Source organism: Hevea brasiliensis, chromosome 5 (assembly GCF_030052815.1).
Source record: "Hevea brasiliensis isolate MT/VB/25A 57/8 chromosome 5, ASM3005281v1, whole genome shotgun sequence".
In the NCBI taxonomy this organism is placed as follows: Eukaryota; Viridiplantae; Streptophyta; class Magnoliopsida; order Malpighiales; family Euphorbiaceae; genus Hevea; species Hevea brasiliensis.
This window is the reverse complement of record NC_079497.1, coordinates 107,790,955-107,817,422: the sequence shown is the minus strand read 5'-3', so window position 1 is coordinate 107,817,422 and position 26,468 is coordinate 107,790,955. Positions and strand designations below refer to the sequence as shown.

General features: G+C 32.4%; 1 protein-coding gene and 2 long non-coding RNA genes across 3 annotated transcripts in view; all 3 read right to left on the bottom strand.

The window, feature by feature from the left end:
* Nucleotides 1-25,644, bottom strand: part of LOC131179960 (rhomboid-like protein 15) — an 87,140-nt gene extending 61,496 nt beyond the window's left edge. The window contains exon 1 of the mRNA XM_058147329.1: nucleotides 25,469-25,644. Coding sequence (XP_058003312.1) covers nucleotides 25,469-25,492 — 24 coding nt within the window. The 5' untranslated portion in view covers nucleotides 25,493-25,644. The remainder of the gene's footprint in view (nucleotides 1-25,468) is intronic.
* LOC131179961 (uncharacterized) lies at nucleotides 21,552-22,369 on the bottom strand. The gene is made up of 2 exons (XR_009148966.1): nucleotides 22,209-22,369; nucleotides 21,552-21,791 (listed from the first exon to the last, which is right to left on the bottom strand). It is a non-coding gene; the product is annotated as an uncharacterized LOC131179961 (long non-coding RNA).
* Nucleotides 23,716-25,386, bottom strand: LOC131179962 (uncharacterized). The gene is made up of 2 exons (XR_009148967.1): nucleotides 24,469-25,386; nucleotides 23,716-24,051 (listed from the first exon to the last, which is right to left on the bottom strand). It is a non-coding gene; the product is annotated as an uncharacterized LOC131179962 (long non-coding RNA).
* Nucleotides 25,645-26,468: the final 824 nt, after the last annotated feature.

Genomic DNA, 26,468 nt, shown 5'->3' with positions numbered 1-26,468 from the left:
TAAACTTTTTAATATTTTATTTCATTATAATTATTTATCGAATACAATTATACATATTCCTGGATTGGATCTATATGTTGTATCTCATTTAACCCGCATTGTGTGTTATGTGCTACTTGCATAAGGTAAAGATGTACATCCAGTTCTACTATTATTCCTTCCACTTTATCATGCCACCACAGTTTGCCCTCCTTTAGCTAAATACATTGGCACTATCTTTTTAACCTGTCTTCATGAAAATCATTTTGAGTAGCATTGGAATATAATTTCATGTCATATAAAAAGTTATTTTACCTCTCTCGCATTGCGAGTACCACTAAAGCCTTTGGTTTCGAAATTTGCTCACATTAGGATTACTAGTAGTGCTTACCAGCAGTTTACCTCAAAATTTGCGTTCTTGGTCTCCTCAACCTCGTTGCTAATCTTGACCACAGTCCCTACAAGAGAATTATGAGGAGTGGTAATAGATTTTAAATTTTTCACAGTACCTTTTTACATGATAGGCCACTGCTTTAAGCTCTCGCACATGTTCTCCAAGTTGCTCAATTAATCCTTTCCTGCAAAAGAAATGGGATTTTAGATGGCCTCAAGCTCTATTGGCTCACCCTCACCCTTGGAAAGCATGGCTAACATAGCCAGAAGATATTTCATGTAAGCATGGGATTTTGGGAGGCCTCAAGCTCTATTGGCTTACCTTCACCCTTAGAAAGCTTAGCCATCATAGCTAAAAGATATTTCCTGCAAGTATGGGATTTTGGGTGGCCTCAAGCTCTATTGGCTCACCCTCACCCGATATATAGCTAGGCTACTATAGCCAATGATATTCCATTTTCTCATTGCTCAAAGAGTGAGGCAGACTGACTCAAGCTCTATTGCCAGCCGCCTCAAAATTATCATAGGGTCATTACCCTCTCTCTAAAAGATGCAGCTGGTGGAGTGTGCAGCATCCCACTTGGGATCATTACCCTCTCTCCAAAAGATGCAACTAAAGGAGCGTGCAGCACCCTGCATTCTCAACCAATGTGTAACTCAGTCACCCTGCCTACTCATTTTTAGAGCGCTTGGCGTGACAATCAATGAAACATCCATTGCTTTTAGTGAAATCACTTTGATCCCTTTTCTCTAGGGTGGTAATACTTGCACAATAGATTCCTTCATGCTCTCCACTATTCATGGATCGGTGGTTGCTCTGATACCAACTGTTACGGGCCCAAGTTTTAGCCCTCACTTGGGATCGTGTGGCACTTGGCTTGAACTCTTTCAAGACAAGTCAGCCAAGAGAATCTGTTCAATACGATGAATATATTAGCATGGCTTGGCTAGCCAATCGAGAAAAATATCACAACCATCACATTTGAACTAGCATCTCAAGTATAATAAAGAACAAGGCACCAGTATATCAAGAACATACTACTTCTTTCATTTATTAGTCACAATCGATACAATTAAGTTGGTTGTCCATACATCACTTGTAGGCAGGGGGGAACCTACAAGGAGTAGCGGGACAAGTACTCACCATACCAGTGGCCAGCTATACCGGTCGTTCCATGGTAGTCAACTAGTCATTCCCCTCTAAAGAGCGTTAGGAACACAATGAGGTGTGACAGGAGGAGACATCACTATGCTTGAGCCATCATACCCCAAAATTATATAAATAGAAAATAATTACAAAATACCCCCTTTAGTCCCTGAAATTTACATATTACTACTTAAACTTTCTAACCCCCTGACAGCAGGCAGGCTGAGGAAGGGAGGGGAGGTGGCGGCCGGCAAGGAGGAGGGAGGAGGAGACAAAAAATAGGAGAGAGAGAGAGGGCATTGGGGCGCAGGAGAGAAGGGAAGGAAAAAGAAAATGGGCAGGTTTGATTCAATCGATCCAACCCGATCTGATTTGATTTAGCCGGTTCGATTCAGAATACCAAAAATTGAGTTTTTACTCTGCCCTGGGATAAAAAAACAAGGCCTAAAAATTCTAAAAAAATTTTAGAATAATTTTTAAAGTCCAAATATATTTTTATTTTTGCCATGTGGTCTTTAAATTAATTTTTATAAATCAATGAAATTTATTAGTTTAAGAAAATTGAACCCGATTTTTAAAATCCAGAAAATCTCAAATAAATTTCTAAAATTTTAATACAATAAAATATTAATATTTTCATATAAAATAATTATTTAAAAATTAGGGATGCTACAAGTTACATCGAAAATTTAATTGCAAGAAAAAATGATTAAAAAAAATAAAGTTACAATTTTAAAATTATAAAATCTGTCTTTTAAAAAATAACATGTATTTTTAACATTTATTATATTAATAAAAAAATATGATATTTTAAAATTTTAATTTTTATGAAATATATTTATCTTATATCATAAATTTATGTAAAACGATAACTATTTTTGTGAAAGAATTATTTTATAACAAATATATTAGATCAATAAAAAAATTTATACTTTAAAAAATTTAAAAATATAATATTTTTAAAAATAATATAATAAAATATTATTTTTAATTAATAATAATGTTATATATTTTTATTATTATTAAAATTAAATAATTCAATTTATTATTAGTAATTTAATATATTTTTATTATATTAATAATAAAAAATTATATTAATATATTTTTCAAATAACATTATTTTCTTATTAATCTAATATATTTTCTGTAATCTAAAAGAATAATTTACATAAATTATAAAATAAAATATAAAAATTTCATAAAATTTAAATTAATTTTTGAATAAAGTAATTTTATTATATTTTAATCTAAGTAATCATAGAAACTACTATTAATATATGTATCAAGAAAACTAAATAGATATTTTAATTAATTACACCAAAAATTAATTAAAAATTTATTATTATAACAGATAAAAATTTATTTAAATTAAATTAAATAAGAGAAAAATTTTAATTAAAATTGATTTAATAGTAATAATTTATTTTATTTAAAATGTAATTAAAAATTAAATTAAAAAATAAAGATTATAAATTATCTATGTATAACATGGGCATTATGCTAAATATACCATATTACAGTAATAGAAGATTATTGGGTGCATCTTGTTTACTAAAATTTAGTATTTTTTATGTTTATATAAATGTATTATATAATTTGTCATTTTCAAAATATATAAAAATAATAAATTGACCAATATAAATATTATACAATGAAGAATGTTACATGACAATACTATAAAAGAGAATACCATGTGTCAAACAGGAATTGCCTGTGCATTAACACGTGGCTATTAATAATTTTAATTTATATATATTTCTTTTAATTTTAATATATAAAAATAATATAATATTTTATATTTTTTAGTAATTATTTTAAATTTTATTTTTATTACTTTTATCTCTTAAACTTTTTAATAAAGATTTCATAATAAAAATAGTAAAATATAATATAAATATAAATATATATAATTAATATATGTTAATATATTATAAGTCACCTTATAAGGTGGTTATTATAGTATTAATAGGGTAATTATTATGGAAAAGAATGCCACATATTAACCATATAACAACACTATACAAGAGAATATCACTTGACATTTTATTGGAAATAACTTCCTACTTAGATTTTCTTTTACAATTTTAAAATTTTCTTATTTAATTTATTCTTTTAATTTTTTTTTTCATTTGTTACAATTAATTTTTTTCCCTTTTTATACATATGCTTCATATAATGGTGTACGGTCTATATATGTCTATGTGCATATAAAAATAAAAGAAATGCTTTTTAGTGATAAAATAGAAAAAATATTGGAGACTTAAGTAACACTTGCCTATTTAGAGTAACTGTTATGATTTTTCTTAAATTAAATAATCTTAGATGTTTTATATCACGTGTTTCCTTCCTTATGGTATAGGATATATAGCAATTATATATATATATATATTTTAGTACAACTAGCTCTGACTTAGACTTAATTCGACGATATGCAATATAATAAATGACTCCAATATCACTCGACTAAATATTAGTGGTAAAAAGGTATATTTATTAAAAAAAATTAAATATTTTCACTAATCGATAATTATATTCAAATATTATAATTTTGAATCACATATCTCAAATCTCAAAATTTTTGGACTCATTTTATCCATATAGTAATAAATGAGTCTTACTATACATCTTATATCTTAAAGTCAATAATAGATAAGGTCCAAAAAAAGAAAATCTTATAGATATACAGTTAGATGTAATAATTTTTAATTGATTTAAAAATATCAATTCAAGGTGACTCATAATTTAAATTTATTTTGAATAAGTTGTAAAATTGAGAGAGTCCGATTATGTATAAAAATATAATATATAAAATTAAAAGTAAAGGACAATAGTAATTTCTTCTTTTTTACTTTGTAGCTTCTTTTAAATATATTTTTCAATTTTAGAAAAGTAAGGGACAATAATAATTTTCTTTTTTCTAATTTCCTCTTTCTTACTTAACACATTGTATAAATTTTAAATACATTTTCTAATTTTAGTATATAAAATAATAGTAATTTTCTTTTTCCTACTTGATAGCTTCTATAAATTTTAAATATATTTTTTAATTTTATTTTTTAATTTTATAAAAGTAAAAGATAATAGAAATTTTTTCTTTTCTAATTTCATCTTTCCTACCTAGCAGCTTCTAAATATTTTTGAATTTTAGTAGATAGGACAATAGTAATTTCCTCTTTCCTATTTGGCAATTTTTATAAATTTTAAATATATTTTTTAATTTTAGTAGTTTCTATAAAATTCAAATATATTTTTCAATTTTATAAAGTAAATGACAATAGTAATTTTCTATTTCCTAATTTCCTCTTTCCTACTTGGTGCTTTGTATAAATTTTAAATATATTTAAATACTAATTAAAAATCCATCTATATGTAATATGGAAATAACTATATATAAGAAGTATAAATATATAAATATAAGTAATTAATATATATTAATATGTTGTAACGGTAACTATTAAATAATTTCTAACTTATGTGTATATATATTAAATAATTATAATTTAAAGCAATTAAATAAGTAATTAATAAAAATTAAAAATAGTTAATGAAACTAAATAAATTCTTATTTATACATAAATTACCACTTAACATAATTTCATATATATATATATATATATATATATATATATATATATATATATATATATATATATATATATATATATATATATATATATATATATGTATACACACACGCACATTATTTTTAACAAAATTAATGTTTTACATATGGGCCAGTAAGATTTTGTCCAGTAATTAATATTACATATGAGTCAAAATCAATTTATTTAATGTGGCCCAATATTAATTGATATTTATTTTAATTAATACAAATCCTAATTGTACAAGGATTACTCTAATTAAAGTAAATCATAATTATAATTATATAAGGATACTTGATGAATGTATCAGATTAAGTCTTGGATATATATATATATATATATATATATATATATATATATATATATATATATATATATATATATATATATATAAGCCGGTCGTCTCTCTACCCTTAAGGTCACGCACATTTTCTTTCATAAAATCAGAGATAATAAGGTCATCTCAAGAAAGTCTAAATTCTTGTGTATGAATAAAGAATGGTCAAAAGGGAGAAATCAGTTTATTAAATCAAAGGGTCTCTCTCAATTATTAGCATGGCTCAATTAAACTCCGCATCAGGTACGCTTTCTAGATCTGTGAGAATTTATTTGTTCAAGATCCATTATTAGGGTGATGGTTAAATCTTATGTTTATGATTCACATTATGTTTATCATTATTATAATCTATTCAGATTTATTTTACATAGTTTTTTTGCAAGATCTTTCAATAATTTTTATTGAAATATGTATATTGATCCTCTATTTCTATTTAATTTTTATATATAGATTACTAACATATTATTAAAATTATTTTTATTGTAATCCAACAGATACAGAATTAATGGACTTTTCTCAAATTCAAACAGCAATTTCTTAATGCTTTTGGCAAATCGATTTCCAGGATTTCAATTTCCAGCCCAATGCTACTTACATTCCAAATATAGTTTGTGATTATGCTTGGCACCCTCCTCCTGAAGGATGGATTAAGTTAAACGTGGATGGAAGTTGTTTAGGCAATCCAGGTGATGCAAATGCTGGTGGTCTTTTGCGAGATGCTTCATCAAATTGGTTGCTAGGGTTCGGCTTTAACATTGGTGAAACTTCTGTTCTAGCTGCAGAATTAATTGGGATTTCATTTGGACTTCAACTAGCTTGGTTGAATGGGTTTCGTCGAGTAATTGTAGAATCAGACTGTTTAAAGGCCGTTAAATTGATTAATACTGAGGAAGATATATTCTTTTATCCTTTAGCTGCTTTAATCCAAGACTGTCGAAGACTTATGAAGATGAATTGGCATTGTTGTTTATCCCATGTCTATCGAGAACAAAATTTCTGTGCAGATTATCTTGCAAAGCAGAGTCATGATTTGCAAATTCAAGAGTTAGCAGTTTGGGACTCTCCTCCATGGAAAGTATTTCGTTTCTTGAATGATGATAAATTTGGTGTCAGCTTCAGACGTTATTAGTTTTCTTTTAATTTTTAAGCTATAGAAAAAGAAAACCAAAATTTATTTGGCAATGTATGTGACACGAAAATTATTGGTTGTGGAAATGTATGTTAGCGCTAATGCGTTTTGTATGATTGGTGAGACAACCTTCACATTAGTGGAATAGTTTATCCATTGAATTTTTTGAGACTTTTAATTAACTGTTCTGATCTCTCTCCCCATTACCCCTTCACATTAATTAATTAATCTGCAATTATTTTGAATGTTACCCATTGGTGGGATACGAAAGTAATGTACAACCTGCCTTCAGTTATGTATAAGCTCTTTATCAGTTTGTTGGTCCAAGTCTTTGATGGTTTGGAACATTAGGAACAACTGCCCTTGCGGAAAGAATTTCTAATTCGGTCCAAACAATTTAATTGATAAAAAGATATTAGATTGCATATATCAACTTGCAAAAATCGCTTTAAAGTGCCTAATGATTCACCTTGAATTAGTTTATCTAATACGGCTGTGATGAATTATTTGCCAGTGGTCTGTTCTTGCTTCACTGAATCATCTGTAATATATTTTTTATTTATTCTAGTGCTATATGGTTGTGTTGACAGTTGATGCAGACACCCATATGTGCCATGTGGTAGTATTGTAAAATGCATCTGTCATCACAAATAATCTTTAGATTACAAAGGAGCTAAGAAATATTGTCACTTTAGTCGTAAGGGCAACATTAGTAGTTTGTGCATAATTCAGAACTGTTGTTTCAACACTCCTCAAGGCTTAAAGAAAGATTAATTTCAGAGATATTTCAAGCCAAATAGCCTGCAACTGAAAGGTATAATGTGTTTAGACTGTCTATTACACAGTGTCATAGGCACTCGTTAATTACTCATTGAAACATATAAACAATTATGTCCATTTTAGCTAATTATATTATTTCTTAACTTGCAGCAGCATTTGTTAGGCACTCCAGAATTCATGGCACCTGTAGACCCTTATTTTGTGATGAGCATGTGCATTGAGGCCGTGGGAAACCCGATGATGAAAAATTATATGACTGTAAGATGTAATTTGAGGCATGGAGCTGAATTATTAATTCTGTGGCATGATCTTGAAAAAATAAAAATAATAATAAAGTTTTGGGGAAATTAATTTAATTAAGTTTAAATAAAATTTTATTTTGTTTAAATTTAATATGGATAGTTCTTAAATGGATCTAATTAAGTTTAATTGGGCTCCATGGGCCTAAGAAAGCCTTAGTTAGGAATTTTAAATGGGACCCATTTAATTATTTTCTGAAAATTAAAATAATAAAATATCTCTTTCCTCCTTGGCCCCACCCTTTTTCTCACTCCCTATTGGTGCCTTCCATTTTTTTGGTTGAAACACCTCACCCATATCCCAGTCTTATTCAAATTTTGCAATCGTAGTTGTTTAAGTCATCTAAACTTTATCACCCTAAGACTCCAAACCCTATCACACCTCTTCCTCACTCCCTATTGGTGCCTTCCATTTTTTCCTGTCTTCCTATTGGTTGAAACACCTCACCCATATCCCAGTCTTATTCAAATTCTGCAATCGTAGTTGTTTAAGTCATCTAAACTTTATCACCCTAAGACTCCAAACCCTATCACACCTCTCTCCTAAAACGCTATAAATACCCTACTAGAGAAGGGAAGAAAGGGGATGATAGGAAGAAAGAGGAAGAGAAAATTCAGAGCTATAGGAAATTTAGAGATATTCAAGACTCTTTGAGTTCTTCCTTATTTTTTCTTTTCTTCAAGAAGATTTTCATAAAAGATTTCTGGAAGGTCAGTTTTTATTGTTTTCTTTTCAAGATCTATGCCACACAATATTTTAATTCTATACTCTTTGTCTTCAATTTATTTTATATGTCCATATAGATCATGTAATCATGTTTAATTTGAGGGGATACACAACTCTGCACATGTTTAGTTTCTGTCTCTCATACTTTTATTATTTTTCTTTGTTTTCTTTATTTTTTATTACAAACAAAAATTGGTAAGTGGCCCTAAGGTAAGTACCAAAAGGGCATTTCTTGTGAGCTTATATGGAGCTAAACGGGAGTAAGCCAGGGATATCATTGCCATACTAGAAGAGAAGACCCTTTTTTAAGGGTAGCTTGCCCCAATGGCAATTTCATTTACCAACAAGTAAGTAGCTCTAAACTCCTGGAACCATTGGCATGAAATTGTAGTAATAATAGAACTTTTATTTGGTAAATTAAAATTAACTTTATTTTTAATTTAACTGACTTTTGCATGTAATTAATTTAAATAAATACTTTGTAAATTAAAATTAATCTTGTTTATAAATTAAACTAACATTGGCATGTAAATAAATTTAATTTAATACTTGGTAATTGTAAAATAAATTTGCATGTTAGAAATCTTTATTAGGTTGTGATTGTTTGAGCCTTATGAGACATTAGAATAAATTACACATGTACATAATTAACTTAGTTTAATTATCCTTAGGGTAACTTGGTGAAAATTAATTAATTAGGTTAAATAGAAACGTATGGTTATTTGAAATTGAATTTGTTTGTAAATTAAATTCTCAATAATAAATTAATTTTAGTAATCTGGTAAATATCATTTAAATAATTAGCAACCCCATAGATAGGAATTACTTGTGCATGAAAATTGTGTGTAAACAACAATCCTTTTGTGAATTACTTGCGTGTGTAGGATTAGAATTGCATTTTTTTAGGATAAAGTTTAATAAAGGAATAATAAACAAGACTTCTAGAAACATTAGTAGAGGACTGGCACTCGAATTAACGAGGTTAGACCAGGCGTAAGGGGTGCCTAACACCTTCCCCTTACGTACCCACTATCCCGAACCTAGACATTGGGCTATGGTAATGACGGTTGTGGAAACTCTGCAGGGAGTAAGTTGCCATCAATGACCCTCGGAAGAAACACTGAATATGTCCCGGTTATTACCTGGGTGGCGACTCCTGTCTATCTATGCCTTCGTGGCATAAATCCTTAGTACCGTGGTAGTGTTATGGGAAGACCAGTACTTACGGTGGTTTGATTCTATTAGGATTGTATGAAGTGCATGCCTAGGAAATGCTGTCTAAGGAGGTGGTACTTAAGTGAGACCATTATGACTCCACCATCTTTCCTGGGCATTACCTGGTGCATTTTATATAATTCTAATGGATGATATTTCACCTCACGCCCCCCCACCCCTACAGTTTGGCGACTCCGCTGGGGACTAAATGGATAGTTACTCCAACATGTTTCTATTAGTCTAATATTATTCCTTTGTTAAACTTTTTGCATTACACTACACTATCACACGGATCACCCTTACCCTTTTAACCTCATTAGTACTAGCCAAGGAGACCATGGTTCTAATCGAGCTATGACGAATTGGTGAATACTAGCACCCCATGCCCGTACCTTCGAGTATATACAAGAGCCATTGCTCCGGCCGTTGTGCTTAATGGACAAGCTCTTGCATGGGTGACCCTTTTCCTACCCGATGAAGCCCATGAGCCATAGATTTTAACCCTAGGTACCCCGTAGATTTTTGTTGTGCTAGATTTATAACCTTACTATTCAAACCATAAGTTCTAATGGTAGTTGAGATGAACCTAGGCCTATGCATAAGTCCAATGTGTGTATAGGCCCAAGTCCATTTCAAAACCCATGTTAAGCCAGAGGATGCTTACTTATGGTTAAACTTTAAGGATATAAATCCTTTGTTTGTGAGTGAAGGATCGTCCTGGACTACCCCCTGTTGGTGTGTCCAGTGTACCATAGCCTAGGATAGAATTTTTTCTTACCCTGCACGTGAGAGTTGAAGGTATAAGGAGGCGAAGATTCAGTTCTGGAGATTTTTTTTCGGTTTTGAGTCAGTCTTTGGTCTAATTTTAGTTCAGTTTATATGGTCTGATTTTGGTTCAGTTTTCGTTCCATTGGTATGGTTCAGTTTTCATTTTGTAAAAGTAAAGGCAAAAAAAAAAAAAAAAAGAAAAAAAGAAAAAGAGAAAAAAATAGTCCATTTATACATTGCATTCATGTACATAGCATGCTTAGGTTAACCCTTAAATCCTATTTTTTTGAGCAAACATAGCCTCAAAACACACCAAAGAGACTTCCAATCAGGTCACTTAGGTTAGGGAAGGGAAGAGACTAATAAGGATTTCACCTGCACTACTTAAGATGAAAAAAACTATAGCCGTGCTTGATGAAATATTGAATGCCAAGATGTTTGAGCTAGAAGAGACAATTGTGGTCAACTTTAAAAAGAGGCCCCAAGGTAGGCCAATTAAGTGGCACTAAAGCTATTGAGGTTCAAATTGTGTCTCACACCCCAAGGAGATTTTTTCCAATTCAACTAACCCTTATCTGAAGTTTTGGAGCGTCTCAAAGTTCAAGACCTCCTGTAGCTCTTAGCACCCAGACCACTACCAAATCCACTCCCACCTAGCTATGATATCAACCAATGTTGCCGGTTCTACCAAGCCCACAGTCATGACACTGACTGATGCTTTCAACTTAAGCATGATATCTAAGACCTAATTGATGCCAAAAGGATAATTGACCCAGAAAATCAACCCAAAAGCCCCATACCTAGCCAAAATTTCCACCTACACCAGGTCTCTACATGATCTCCATCACCCCAAAAAACCCTAACAGAATTACTAACTTTATCCAACCCATCCAAAAGCCCAATGAATTTATCCAACCCATCCAAAAGCCCAATGAACCTATCCAACCCATCCAAAAGCTCAATGAACCTCAGTCTATAATGTTTGTTGACATTTGTGATAATTCTAGCTATGATGAGGGTCCTTTAGATGTTTGGACCAATTCTGATGAGGAGGTAGTTGCATGACAACTAGATGGTTTAGTTCCACTAGTGTCTGATTTTCAAGTTGTTGAGATCTATAAAAACTAGATGGATCTAAAAATAGCTACTATGAAGAAAGCGATGGAGTTTTTTCTGAGCACAGGCCTAGGAGAAAGTATAGATGGTCTGGTGACTTTTCTTGAGATGATGGGACAGATCACGAGATATGGTTTGGGCTATGAGCCAACAGAAGAGGAAGAAGAGCCAAAGCCTCCTAAGTTCTTGAAAGAGGGGGCAATTACCTTGACATATGATTAGGGGTTATCACATGTGAAAGAATTAGAGCAGAAAATCAGCACCATTGATCTAAAGACTGCATGGAAGCCAAGAACCTAAAGTTACACTCCTAAGTTTGAGTTTGTCTTTTATAATGCTCACAGTAGTGATACTGATGTTTCCAATTCTGATGTACTTGATAAAGATTTTGAGGCAAAGATCAATAACATTCCCAGTCCTTTTGCTTACTTATTTGATGTTTATTCTAATGGGCATATGCATTGCATTCATAATCATTAAGAATCTATTTTTGTTAATGCATCAAAATCGATCTCTATTAATTTGGGTACACCAGATAATCCTAAAGACATTAAGTTAGCTGAAGATTTAACCCAAGAAGAAAGAGATAAATTTATAGCCTTGTTAACAAAGTATCAAGAAGCACATGCCTCAAGCTTAAAATTAGATGGTCGATTCCCAAGCCAAGCTAGTGTCCCCATAGGAAAAGAATGATCAAAAGTTGACGTAGCTAGTTATCCTAATGAGGACTAAAATTTCATGCTATGAAGGATTAATAGTAGCACATGTGGACCTAGAGGGAGAAGGAAAATGATATGAAGACATAAGGAGATATCTGAAAGTGAGAAAATACTAGCAATAAGCCTACAAAAGAGATAGAGCAACAATTCATAGATTAGCCACTCAACTTACTGTAGCTGGGGGGCAATTCTACAAACTCTTATGTGTGATAGAAAAATAGATTGAGCAAATAATGAAAGAAGTACATGCAGGAATGTGTGGTCCCCATATGAATAGAAAGGTTTTATGTAACGCCCTCACCATAGGTAGTCCGTACAATTTACTGTTCCGACGACTCATATCTGTTCGGACAGTCAAAATGTCTGGAACTACACTTAAATTATAGTAAAGAGGCATAAATTAATGAAATAAATAAAAAAAAATATAGGAAAAATTTTGAGAAAAATAAATTAAAGTTTAGAGAATTTATAAATTGGTATAAAATAATAAAAATAACCCGATGAGTACCATGAAAGGCATTTTGGTCATTTTACCCCTAGAGGTGAATTTTGACTTAAATGTCAAATTAAAATTTGGAAATAGAATAATTAACATAAATTAATTTTATGAATTTTAATTTGGAAAATGGAAAGGGCAAGAAAAGAAAAGGAAAGAAAAGAAAAGAAAGGAAAATAAAAAGACTTATGGCATTTAAAGAAAAGAAAAAAATAAGCTTATGAAAATTTAAAACAAAATTAAGTACAATAAAAATATAAATATATAAAGCACAAGAGACAAAACCCACCTACTTTTCTCTCCATCTTCTTCCCACTCTCCTCTCTCTTGCCGTCCACCCTTGTGCTCCTCTCCACCATTTTTGTCAAGCTTTCAAGCTTGATTTTCCAAGCTTCCACACACCAAAACTTATAGCTCCCTTTACAAAAATACTCCCTACACCCTAAGGAAGCTTTAGATACCCATTTGAAGAAGAGAAATTGAAATTTGGCAAGACACCCAAAAGGTTAGTGCACTAATCCTCTTCTTCTCTTTATTAAACATGAAAAGCATGTTTAGCTAAGCATAAATACCATTAAAACAAAAAGAAAATCTAGAGGAAAGAACCCTTAAATTTTTGGCAGCCATGGAACTTGAAATTTATTGCTTTTAAGTGATGAAAAATGGTTCTATGAGAATGTGTAATTAGTTGAAATGTTTGGGTGTTTGATTGTGTAGTGTTTGTGTAAATTTGAAACTTTGAAAACTAGGGTTTGTGTAAATGTTGAGGACTTTGTGTAAAATGTTGAAATTGATCTATTGGGATGAGATTGTTGCTTATAGAAGTGTATTGCATGCAAATTGAAGTAAGGAAGTTGGAGGAGATTGAGTTTTGGAAGTGTCAATTTTCTGCAGGTTGTGTTTGTTGAGGGCAGTGTACATTTTAGGCCATAAATAAAATTGTGTGACCCCAATTGGTATGAGGCCAATTGGAGGTGAAACTAGACCCAAAATAGCCCATTTTCCATGAAGAAACCATGCCCAAATTCTGTCCAAAACTTGACCTAAATACTGCCCAAATTTGGATTTCCCTGCAACCCAACCCAAAAAATGACCCAATGAACACTACGTGTTCATTGGGTCATAACTCTCTCTATACTGGTCCAAATGACCTAAAATTTTAACCATGGAAAGTTTAGACATAGGGCTACACTTTTCATGAAGACCACTTAACCCAGTTTTGCCTTTAACCAATTCAAATTGTTAGCACAAGTTGGGTCACTGAAACTGCCGACCCAGAAAATGACCAAATGAACAGTACGTGTTCATTTGGTCATAACTCTCTATACTGGTCCAAATGATCTAAAATTTTAACCATGGAAAGTTTAGACATAGGGCTACACTTTTCATGAAGACCACTTAACCCAGTTTTGCCTTTAACCAATTCAAATTGTTAGCACAAGTTGGGTCACTGAAACTGCCAACCCAGAAAATGACCAAATGAACAGTACGTGTTCATTTGGTCATAACTCTCTCTATACTGGTCCAAATGACCTAAAATTTTAACCATGGAAAGTTAGACATAGGGCTACACTTTTCATGAAGACCACTTAACCCAGTTTTGCCTTTAACCAATTCAAATTGTTAGCACAAGTTGGGTCACTGAAACTGCCAACCCAGAAAATGACCAAATGAACGATGCGTGTTCATTTGGTCATAACTCTCTATACTGGTCCAAATGACCTTAAATTTTTAACATGGAAAGTTTAGATATAGGGCTACACTTTTCATGAAGACCACTTAACCCAGTTTTGCCTTTAACCAATTCAAATTGTTAGCACAAGTTGGGTCACTGAAACTGCCAACCCAGAAAATATCCCAAAATACTATTCCTTTGGTATTTTGACCATAACTTGAGTTCTATAACCCCAAATTCAGTGATTCAAAAACTGAAATTCAAGTTTAAACATAGAGGAGCAATTGTTATGAAGGAAGTGTGACTAAATAGACATCCTAACCTAGTCAAATTCCTAGATAAAGATAACACATCAACATGAACCTAAAGAAAGGTTCATAGGAAAAATACTATATAGGATAATTAAAATACTCGTAAGAAAAATTTAATATTAAAAAAAGATATGAATATGTAAATTAGGACTAATGTCCTATTAATATGAAATTAATGTACCAATGAACAGTACTAGAAAATAGAAATAATGAATAGTGCTAAATTAATTAAAAATGTTTAATTGCCCATAGTATACCTAGACTTATTAATTTAGTTAGATAAATTGGTATACCAATTAGGGACTACAGATAGCAAGATCGCCACCGAGAAAATCATGAACCGACAATATATGTCCGGTATGATTGTTCTACGTGCTATATGCCTACTTTATTTCTCGGCTTTACAAGCTCGACAATGGGCCTCGTGCTGACACCGCCTCGTGGCCCGATGTGACGATATCGGATAGACATATGGCTGTCTAACAAGTATACACCCGTACATCCAGCTTTTATAATTTGTTATAGGTTTTCTTGGGCACTGAAAAAAAAAATAAATAAATAATTAAGACTTAAAATACAATAAGTAATCATAAAAGATCCCAATAATGTTAATTATTTCCAAAGAGCAATAAAAATGTAAAATACCCAGAAATTATGAGTTGCATATATTATTTCAAATTATTAAATTATTGTTATTATAAACTATGCACCACTAAGCGTTATGCTTAGCGTTGGTTTTCCATCGCAGAGGTAATCGAGATCGGCCAGAGCGCCGCAAAGAAAGAAGAAGACCAGGAGTACACTGACAGAGCTTTGATCAGATCTGCCATTGTCCAGAGTCACCTCACCGGTCTGTTGTATTTTGGTAGGGCCCATGTATAGACTAGTATTTTGGTTTATTATGTTTAGTCATGATGTAATTACTAGTTTATGATGTATTTCATTTTGGACTTGTAATTAAACTTTGAGATTGAAATGAAAACTTGTAATTTATTATCTATGAATTTCTATATGAATGCAATAGATAATACTTCATTTTGAGATCTCATAAATAATTGTAAATGATATGATACATGAGAATATGATATGGAAATGTGTAAAATGAATATGAACATGTTAACAGGTGATTAGTGGAATCCGTCAGATGCTAATAAAATAAGGGAGGCTCTGTCCGGGTCTCCACAGAAATAAGATATAAAAAAAAAAAAAAAATTCTACACATAGAATACATGTTTTAAATGACATATAAAGTTTACAATAGATATGATAAAACAAGATAGGGTGCTCCGGCACCGAATGTGGTACTTCTTGCTCGGCTATACTGTAGACGGGTAAGGGGTGTCACATTTTAGTTTAAAAAAAAATATTCGAAACATATAAGGATTAGCCTGAAAAACTCCTTTATGTTCTATAAGGTTATTGTAGTACTACAAGGACATCCACGAGAGCAACCCCATTCTCTTTAGTGTATGGGACTAAAGGAGTGCTATCCATTAAGCAAGAGGTCAAATCCTTAAGAGTGATACTAGAAAATGAGTGGGCCTAGAAGAGATATGAAGAACTAGCTTTGATTGATGAAAAGAGGATATGAGCCTTGTATCATATGCAGGCTTATCAGAGGAAAATAGCTAGAGCCTTTAATAAGAAGGTGAAGCCAAGAAAGATCAAAGAGGAATACATGGTTTTAAAACAAGTTCGGCCCATCCCTTTTGATTTAAGAGGAAAGTTTACCCAGCTAGGATGGTCCATACATAGTCAACAAGATCTTACCACAGTAAGAATATTAGACCTGGATGGGAATGAATTTCAAGAACCAGTCAATTTAGACAGGCTCAAATGGTACTTTGTGTGAGATAGGCCCGCTAGGCTGAAAACTTACAAAAGATGGTCTAGGCAAAAGTAAGGGTCAAAGAAAAAAAAAAGAAAAGAAAAGAAAAAAATGCTAGATTGAAAACCTGCAAAAGGCAGTCTAGGCAAAAGGAGAGATGAGAGAAGATCCGGATGGAAAACCTGAAAAGGCCATTTGGCATGTTATAAAGCTTATTTCTAACTTGGGAAGGTTAGAAATTTGGCAAAACTAAATGTAAGAGGGAGTAATGGTGTACCTGAATAAATAAAGAAGTTTTTATTGCATTAACCAGGAATAGGTTTTATTTAATTATGATTGTGAATGTTTGTGTCTTGAGGGATACATCAAAAGATTAAGTAATTGAACTGCACTGTTTTGATTTAACCTATTGCCTTATGAGCATGATAGAATAGGTGCTTGATATAAATATCCTGGTAATTATCTAATTTCAAAAAAAAAAAAAAGAGAAAAAGAACAAGAAAAAGAAAAGAAAAAATAGAACTCGCTAAGTTGAAAACCCGAAAGGGCCACTTAGGCAAAAGTTAGAGCAAGTCCATTGAGATGAAAACCCAAAAAAGGCATTTCAGGCAAAAGTTAGGACATAAAGAATTGAGTTCATGGAGGAGAAAGGAGTCAAGGCAAAACAAGATTTTGAAATGGCGTTAGAATAATGAACCATGGGGGTAGAGAAGAAAAAAGAAAAATTAGAGGATAATTGTATTGTGACCTTAAGGAAGTCTTTTCGGTGAATAATTTTTCTCAAAAAATTTTGAGGCTAAAAGAAAGTTTTTGCAAAAAGAGGTCCCTCAGAGGACTAAGTTTTTTTTAGAATCTCTAGCAAAATCAGCATGCCCATGAAAGGAAGCAGCATAAAAGAAGCATAAAAATCACAAAAAGAGTTTTGAGACCCAGTCATCTTAATTTTTTCAAATCATGAAATAGATATTTTTTGATAAGTCCTTAGACGTTGTTTAGGGCACACGACATAGTTGTGTAAGGCATAGAAGAACATGCATCAATATGTCACCTGTAGGTGTGTAAGGCGTAGAATAACATGCATCATCACAGTTTCAAGTGTCGAACTACGAGGGGGTCTGATTCTTCCTCAGGATAGTGAGGGGGATAAGTAGATAGTTTAGGACTGCGGTCCTAAATACGAACCCATAACATTTCATGACAGATATTTTTTGATAAGTCCTTAGACGTTGTTTAGGGCATATGGCATAGTTGTGTAAGGCGTAGAAGAACACGCATCAACATGTCACCTGTAAGTGTGTAAGGCGTAGAAGAACATGCATCACCATAGTTTTAAGTGTCGAACTACGAGGGAGTCTGATTCTTCCTCAAGATAGTGAGGGGGATACGTAGGTAGTTTAGGACTGCGGTCCTAAATACGAACCCATAAATTTCATGACAAATATTTTTTGGTAAGTCCTTAGACGTTGTTTAGGGCATATGGCATAGTTGTGTAAGGCGTAGAAGAACACGCATCAACATGTCACCTATGGGTGTGTAAGGCATAGAATAACATGCATCACCACAGTTTCAATTGTCGAACTACGAGGGGGTCTGATTCTTCCTCAGGATAGCGGGGGGGATACGTAGGTAGTTTAAGACCGCGGTCCTAAATACGAACCCACAACATTTCATGATAGATGTTTTTTGGTAAGTCCTTAGAAGTTGTTTAGGGCACATGGCATAGTTGTGTAAGGCGTAGAAGAACACGCATCAACATGTCACCTGTAGGTGTGTAAGGCGTAGAAAAACATGCATCACCACAGTTTCAAGTGTCGAACTGCGAGTGAGTCTGATTCTTCCTCAGGATAATGAGGGGGATACGTAGGTAGTTTAGGACTGCAGTCCTAAATACGAATCCACAACATTTCAAATCACACAGTTGCCATTATCATGAGACCGTAGCTAGTCTCATGACACAGAGTGTATCGACAGAGCAAGATGCACTCAATTTTCACATGACACAGTTATCATTGTTATGAGATCGTAGCTAGTCTTATGACGCAGAGTGTATCGACAGAGCAAGATACACTCATTTTTTACATGACACAGTTATTACTGTTATGAGACCGTAGCTAGTCTCATAACATAGAGTATGTCGACCGAGCAAGATATACTTGATCCTCATAGCTAGTGTTTCATAGTTATTAGAAATTTGAGTTTCACTTTGACGAAACTTGAGCAATGCTTTCGCATTGATTTCAACTTTCGCCAAAGTGGGGGGCAAACTGTAGACCCTTATTTTGTGATGAGCATGTACATTGAGGCCTGGGAAACCCGATGATGAAAAATTATATGACTGTAAGATGTAATTTGAGGCATGGAGCTGAATTATTAAGTCTGTGGCATGATCTTGAAAAAATAAAAATAATAATAAAGTTTTGGGAAAATTAATTTAATTAAATTTAAATAAAATTTTATTTTGTTTAAATTTAATATGGATAGTTCTTAAATGGATCTAATTAAGTTTAATTGGGCTCCATGGGCCTAAGAAAGCCTAGTTAGGAATTTTAAATGGGACCCATTTAATTATTTTCTGAAAATTAAAATAATAAAATATCTCTCTCCTCCTTGGCCCCACCCTCTTTCTCACTCCCTATTGGTACCTTCCATTTTTTCCTGTCTTCCTATTGGTTGAAACACCTCACCCATATCCCAGTCTTATTCGAATTCTGCAATCGTAGTTGTTTAAGTCATCTAAACTTTATCACCCTAAGACTCCAAACCCTATCACACCTCTTCCTCACTCCCTATTGGTGCCTTCCATTTTTTTCTGTCTTCCTATTGGTTGAAACACCTCACCCATATCCCAGTCTTATTCAAATTCTGCAATCGTAGTTGTTTAAGTCATCTAAACTTTATCACCCTAAGACTCCAAACCCTATCACACCTCTCTCCTAAAACGCTATAAATACCCTACTAGAGAAGGGAAGAAAGGGGATGATAGGAAGAAAGAGGAAGAGAAAATTCAGAGCTATAGGAAATTTAGAGATATTCAAGACTCTTTGAGTTCTTCCTTATTTTTTCTTTTCTTCAAGAAGATTTTCATAAAAGATTTCTGGAAGATCAGTTTTTATTGTTTTCTTTTCAAGATCTATGCCACACAATATTTTAATTCTATGCTCTTTGTCTTCAATTTATTTTATATGTTCATATAGATCATGTAATCATGTTTAATTTGAGGGGATACACAACTCTGCACATGTTTAGTTTCTGTCTCTCATACTTTTATTATTTTTCTTTGTTTTCTTTATTTTTTATTACAAACAAAAATTGGTAAGTAGCCCTAAGGTAAGTACCAAAAAGGGCATTTGCGCGGAGCTTATATGGAGTTAAACGGGAGTAAGCCAGAGATATCATTGCCATACTAGAAGAGAAGACCCTTTTTTAAGGGTAGCATGCCCCAATGGCAACTTCATTTACCAACAAGTAAGTAGCTCTAAACTCCTGGAACCATTGGCATGAAATTGTAGTAATAATAGAATTTTTATTTGGTAAATTAAAATTAACTTTGTTTTTAATTTAACTGACTTTTGCATGTAATTAATTTAAATAAATACTTTGTAAATTAAAATTAATCTTGTTTGTAAATTAAACTAACATTGGCATGTAAATAAATTTAATTTAATACTTGGTAATTGTAAAATAAATTTGCATGTTAGAAATCTTTATTAGGTTGTGATTGTTTGAGCCTTATGTGACATTAGAATAAATTAGACATGTACATAATTAACTTAGTTTAATTATCCTTATGGTAACTCGTTAAAAATTAATTAATTAGGTTAAATAGAAACGTAGGGTTATTTGAAATTGAATTTTTTTGTAAATTAAATTCTTAATAATAAATTAATTTTAGTCATCTGGTAAATATCATTTAAATAATTAGCAACCCCATAGATAGGAATTACTTGTGCATGAAAATTGTGTGTAAACAATAATCCTTTTGTGAATTACTTGCGTGTGTAGGATTAGAATTGCATTTTTTTAGGATAAAATTTAATAAATGAATAATAAACAAGACTTCTAGAAACATTAGTAGAGGACTGGCACTCGAATTAACGAGGTTAGACCAGGCGTAAGGGGTGCCTAACACCTTCCCCTTACGTACCCACTATCCCGAACCTAGACATTAGGCTATGGTAATGACGATTGTGGAAACTCTGTAAGGAGTAAGTTGCCATCCATGACCCTCGGAAGAAACACTGAATATGTCCCGGTTATTACCCGGGTGGCGACTCCTGTCTATCTATGCCTTCGTGGCATAAATCCTTAGTACCGTGGTAGTGTTATGGGAAGACGATACTTACTAGTGGTTTGATTCTATTAGGATTGTATGAAGTGCATGTCTAGAAAATGCTGTCTAAGGAGGTGGTACTTAAGTGAGACCATTGTGACTCCACCATCTTTCCTGGGCATTACCTGGTGCATTTTATATAATTCTAATGGATGATATTTTGCCTCACGCCCCCCACCCCTACAGCACCAGAATTATATCAATGGGATTATAACAAGCTTGTTGATGTTTACTCAATTTGGTAGGTGTGTTTTAGAGATGCTTACATCTGAATACCTTTATGGTGAATGTGTTAACCCAGCACAAATTTACAAGAAAGTGACTTCCGTAAATCATGATGCCAAGATTTATAATTATTATCAAGCTAGAGTATGACATTCATACCATTTCAGCTATGTAAGGAAAGCTTTCTGCTGCATTCTATCAGACTTATGACTTAAAGCAGAGGGGTTTATTGAAGCCTTTCATACGTTCAACTCCCAGGAATATGATGTGACTAATCATCCTTTCAATTCTTTCTCCTTTTGTTCATTATCTCAAGCATCCATTTACCCATTCAATTTCTGAGAATTTGATGTTTAATCCATTTATTGTGGAAAGTGGAATTAGAAAACCATCAAATATATGTATATATATTATTTTTCTCAATAATATAGAGAATTTATCGCAATTTATAATATCAAGATTAAATGCAAATTGATATGAAAAATTTGTTACAAATTTTAAATTTTTTTTTGCGGAGCAGATATTGCCAGTGATTTTTTTCCCATTAATATAATTTTTAGTGGGAAAATTTTGATTATTAGTGGAGAATTTATTTCCCCACTAAAAGTTGTTTTGATTCTCTCGAGTTCAGAACCCAAAGGCACCAAAGCCAGCATGTTGAACAGCACATGAAGCAATGAACCATGAAAAATAATGGATGTATAAATCCTGTAAACTGCACACCAAAAGAATTAAGTTCATGGTTTGAAGCCTAGCATGAGTTATGAAGACATACAAGCACAAGCGATGAAACGAAAGGATCTGATCCCTTCATATGCTAAGATTGAATAATTTAAAACACGACCATATATCCATGCAATCTGACGTAGAAGGTTTCTAATAGGGCCATACCGGCCTAAAGTCTAAATTAAGTGTGGCTTGAAACTAAACGCTTAGTTTAGATAATGTTTATCTAAATCTCATGGTTTATATTCCAACCAAGATTTCAGGCTAAACCAAAAAGGGGGCAAAAGGAAAGAAAATAAAATAAAGCACAAATCCATTGTGGAGAACTTATCCTCGTATGAAAGATTTTCTAATATTACTTTCCTTATAATTGTATATCAATATGCATCATTAGATGTGAATTTACCTTGAAATCGTGAGATAACAGCAGATGGCAAGAAGCATATTTCATAAAAGGAGTCATATCCGATGAAAAGGCAGACCAAGTAGATAGTCCCACAAACAATCACCACTGCAGAAGTTAGAAACGGAATGCTTTCCCACCATTGCCCCACTCTAGTAGGCAATCCTGCCACATTTTCAGTTATGTATAAGCTCTTTATCAGTTTGTTGGTCCGAGACTTTGATGGTTTGGAACATTAAGAACAACTGCTCTTGCGGAAAGAATTTCTAATTCGGTCCAAACAATTCAATTGATAAAAGGATATTAGATTGCATGTATAAACTTGCAAAAATCACTTTATAGTGCCTAATGCTTGACCTTGAATTACTTTATCTAATATGGCTGTGATGAATTATTTGCCAGTGGTCTGTTCTTGCTTCACTGAATCATCTCTAATATATTTTTTATTTATTCTAGTGCTATATGGCAGTGTTGACAGTTGATGCACACACCCATATGTGCCATGTGGTAGTGTTGTAAAATGCATCTGTCATCACAAATAATCTTTAGATTGCAAAGGAGCTAAGAAATAATGTCACTTTAGTCATAAGGGCGACATTAGTAGTTTGTGCATAATTCAAAACTGTTGTTTCAGCACTACTCAAGGCCGCAAGAAAGATTAATTTCAGAGATATTTCAAGCCAAATAGCCTGCAACTGAAAGGTATAATGTGTTTAGACTGTCTACTACACGAGTTTAAACAATTTTAGTCGAATTTCTTTATCCACTTGATTGACAAACTCTGACTTTCACTTTCACTTTCTTTTTTTGTGCATTATAAATTATTGGAATAATTGGAAAATGATCTTTGTCGATGGCCATCTTGGACTAGTCAAGATTGGTGATCTAGGCCTTGCAGCAATCCAAAAAGGTTCTCAATTAGCAGAGTGTCATAGGCACTCGTTAATGACTCATTGAAACATATAAACAATTATGTCCATTTTAGCTAATTATATTATTTCTTAACTTGCAGCAGCATTTGTTAGGCACTCCAGAATTCATGGCACCAGAATTATATGAATGGGATTATAACAAGCTTGTTGATGTTTACTCAATTTGGTAGGTGTGTTTCAGAGATGCTTACATCTAAATACCATTATGGTGAATGTGTTAACCCTGCACAAATTTACAAGAAAGTGACTTCCGTAAATCATGATGCCAAGATTTATAATTATTATCAAGCTAGAGTATGACATTCATACCATTTCAGCTATGTAGGGAAAGCTTTCTGCTGCATTCTATCAGACTTAGGACTTAAAGCAGAGGGGTTTATTGAAGCCTTTCATACGTTCAACTCCCAGGAAGATGATGTGACTAATCATCCTTTCAATTCTTTCTCCTTTTGTTCATTATCTCAAGCATCCATTTACCCATTCAATTTCTGAGAATTTGATGTTTAATCCATTTATTGTGGAAAGTGGAATTAGAAAACCATCAAATATATGTATATATATTATTTTTCTCAATAATATAGAGAATTTATCGCAATTTATGATATCAAGATTAAATGCAAATTGGTACAAATTCATTGTAATTTATAATATCAAGATTAAATGCAAATTGGTATGAAAAATTTGGTACAAATTTTAAATTTTTTTTTTTGCGGAGCAGATATTGCTAGTGATTTTTTTCCCATTAATATAATTTTTAGTGGGAAAATTTTGATTATTAGTGGAGAATTTATTTCACCGCTAAAAGTTGTTTTGATTCTCTCGAGTTCAGAACCCAAAAGGCACCAAAGCCAGCATGTTGAACAGCACATGAAGCAATGAACCATGAAAAATAATGGATGTATAAATCCTGTAAACTGCACACCAAAAGAATTAAGTTCATGGTTTAAAGCCTAGCATGAGTTATGAAGACATACAAGCACAAGCGATGAAACGAAAGGATCTGATCCCTTCATATACTAAGATTGAATAATTTAAAACACGACCATATATCCATGTAATCTGACGTAGAAGGTTTCTAATAGGGCCATACCGGCCTAAAGTCTTAATTAAGTGTGGCTTGAAACTAAACGCTTACTTTAGATAATGTTTATCTAAATCTCATGGTTTATATTCCAACCAAGATTTCAGGCTAAACCAAAAAGGGGGCAAAAGGAACGAAAATAAAATAAAGCACAAATCCATTGTGGGGAACGTATCCTCATATGAAAGATTTTCTAATATTACTTTCCTTATAATTGTATATCAATATGCATCATTAGATGTGAATTTACCTTGAAATCGTGAGATAACAGCAGATGGCAAGAAGCATATTTCATAAAAGGAGTCATATCCGATGAAAAGGCAGACCAAGTAGATAGTCCCACAAACAATCACCACTGCAGAAGTTAGAAACGGAATGCTTTCCCACCATTGCCCCACTCTAGTAGGCAATCCTGCCAGTAGACCAATTAAAACGAAAGGTATAACCGAAGCATAACAAAAGCTACGTGAAAACTCATAAGGAAACCTGATATTGTCTGTTTTCCAACTAATTATGCATGACCACATTTTCAGGTTCATTTAGCCAATGATAATAAGTCTAACAGACCAAATATATCAAAAAGTTAGAAGAATCTCCTATCTTGTTCATCCTCAGCTGGAATTTCAATTCTACTTTTTAAGTTAGTTCATATTCAGCCACCTCATAGTCAGGAATGGATCAAATCAAACCACATTTCACCACTTCAAGATGCAAAAACGAATTATGATGTCAACTTAACAGAGTTACAAAACAGATCTACATATATTCCAATTAAACACGAATAAAAAAAATTTTTTTTTTTCCTTCCTGCATTTTCTTGGTTTATAATTTCAAGGCGCCAAAACATTAACACATCAACACGCAGCTAATAAGTGCAGTAACAGAAAATTTCCGCCGAAAACAAAAACTCTCACAGTCTCTGTTTGATTGTTTAGAGTAGAGAGAGCAATAAAAAAAGGGTTAGTGATTTTTCCAAAAAGAGAAAAAGGAAAAAAGAAAATCACCAAGCAAGTCAAACTGTAGTAATTAACAGAGCTAAGCGGAGCCTTCGCTCAATCATTTGTGACAATTCGTTTCTCTAAGCGAAAAAAGAGAGATTCAAACTTTTCATTTCATTTCTTTTGCCGCATTTTTACCAGAAACCAAACAACCAAAAGGGGTAAAAAAAAAAAAGAGTTACAATTAAGAAACCCTAACGCTAAGCATTGAGATTGAAGGGTGAAGAAGGAAAGTGAAGATCGGGAGCTCACCTCTGCGACAATGTTAGGTCTCATTTCTTAGCGTTAACTTTAAATTTTCTGCTGCGATTTCCTTTTCGATTGCCAATTATAACTGCCACTCATATTCTTATATCAATGATACGATGCTCCTGTTTGTTGTTCTTCGGGTCAAGATCTAACCGTTTCAACTGATAATCGGGTCTGGACTTGGGTCCAGGACGCTGAAATATATATATATATACCTACCTTAGTAGTGTTGTAGTGTATGAAAGGGATTATGTGATTAAGCAATGTATACTTGGTAATTTATTATAGAAAGGTAATTATGAAGTACATTATGAAAATAATTTATTTATTTTATGCGTGCCTAATGTTTATGTTATTAAAGTTTATATCACTTAATAATTGTGCCAAGATTTTGTCCAGTAATTAATATTACATACGGGCCAAAATTAATTTTTTTAATGTGACTCAATATTAATTGATATTTATTTTAATTAATACAAATTCTAATTATATAAGGATTGCTCTAATTAAAGTAAATCATAATTCTAATTATATAAGGATACTTAATGAACGTATCAAATTAAGTCTTGGATATATATATATAAGCCAGTTCTCTCTCTACCCATAAGGTCAATTTTCTTACATAAAATCAGAGATAATAGGATCATCTCAAGAAAGTCTTCCATCGCTAAATTCTTGTGTGTGAATAAAGAAGGGTCAAGAGGGAGAAATCAGTTTATTAAATCAAAGGGTCTCTCTCAATTATTAGCATGGTTCAATTAAACTCAGCATCAGGTACGCTTTCAAGATTTGTGAGAATATATTTGTTCAAGATCCATTATTAGGATGATGGTTAAATCTTATGTTTATGATTCACATTACGTTTATGATTTTTATAATCTATTCAGATTTATTTTACATAGTTTTTTATTGAAATATGTAAATTGATCCTCTATTTCTATTTAATTTTTATATATAGATTACTCTAACATATTATTAAAATTATTTTTATTGTAATCCAACA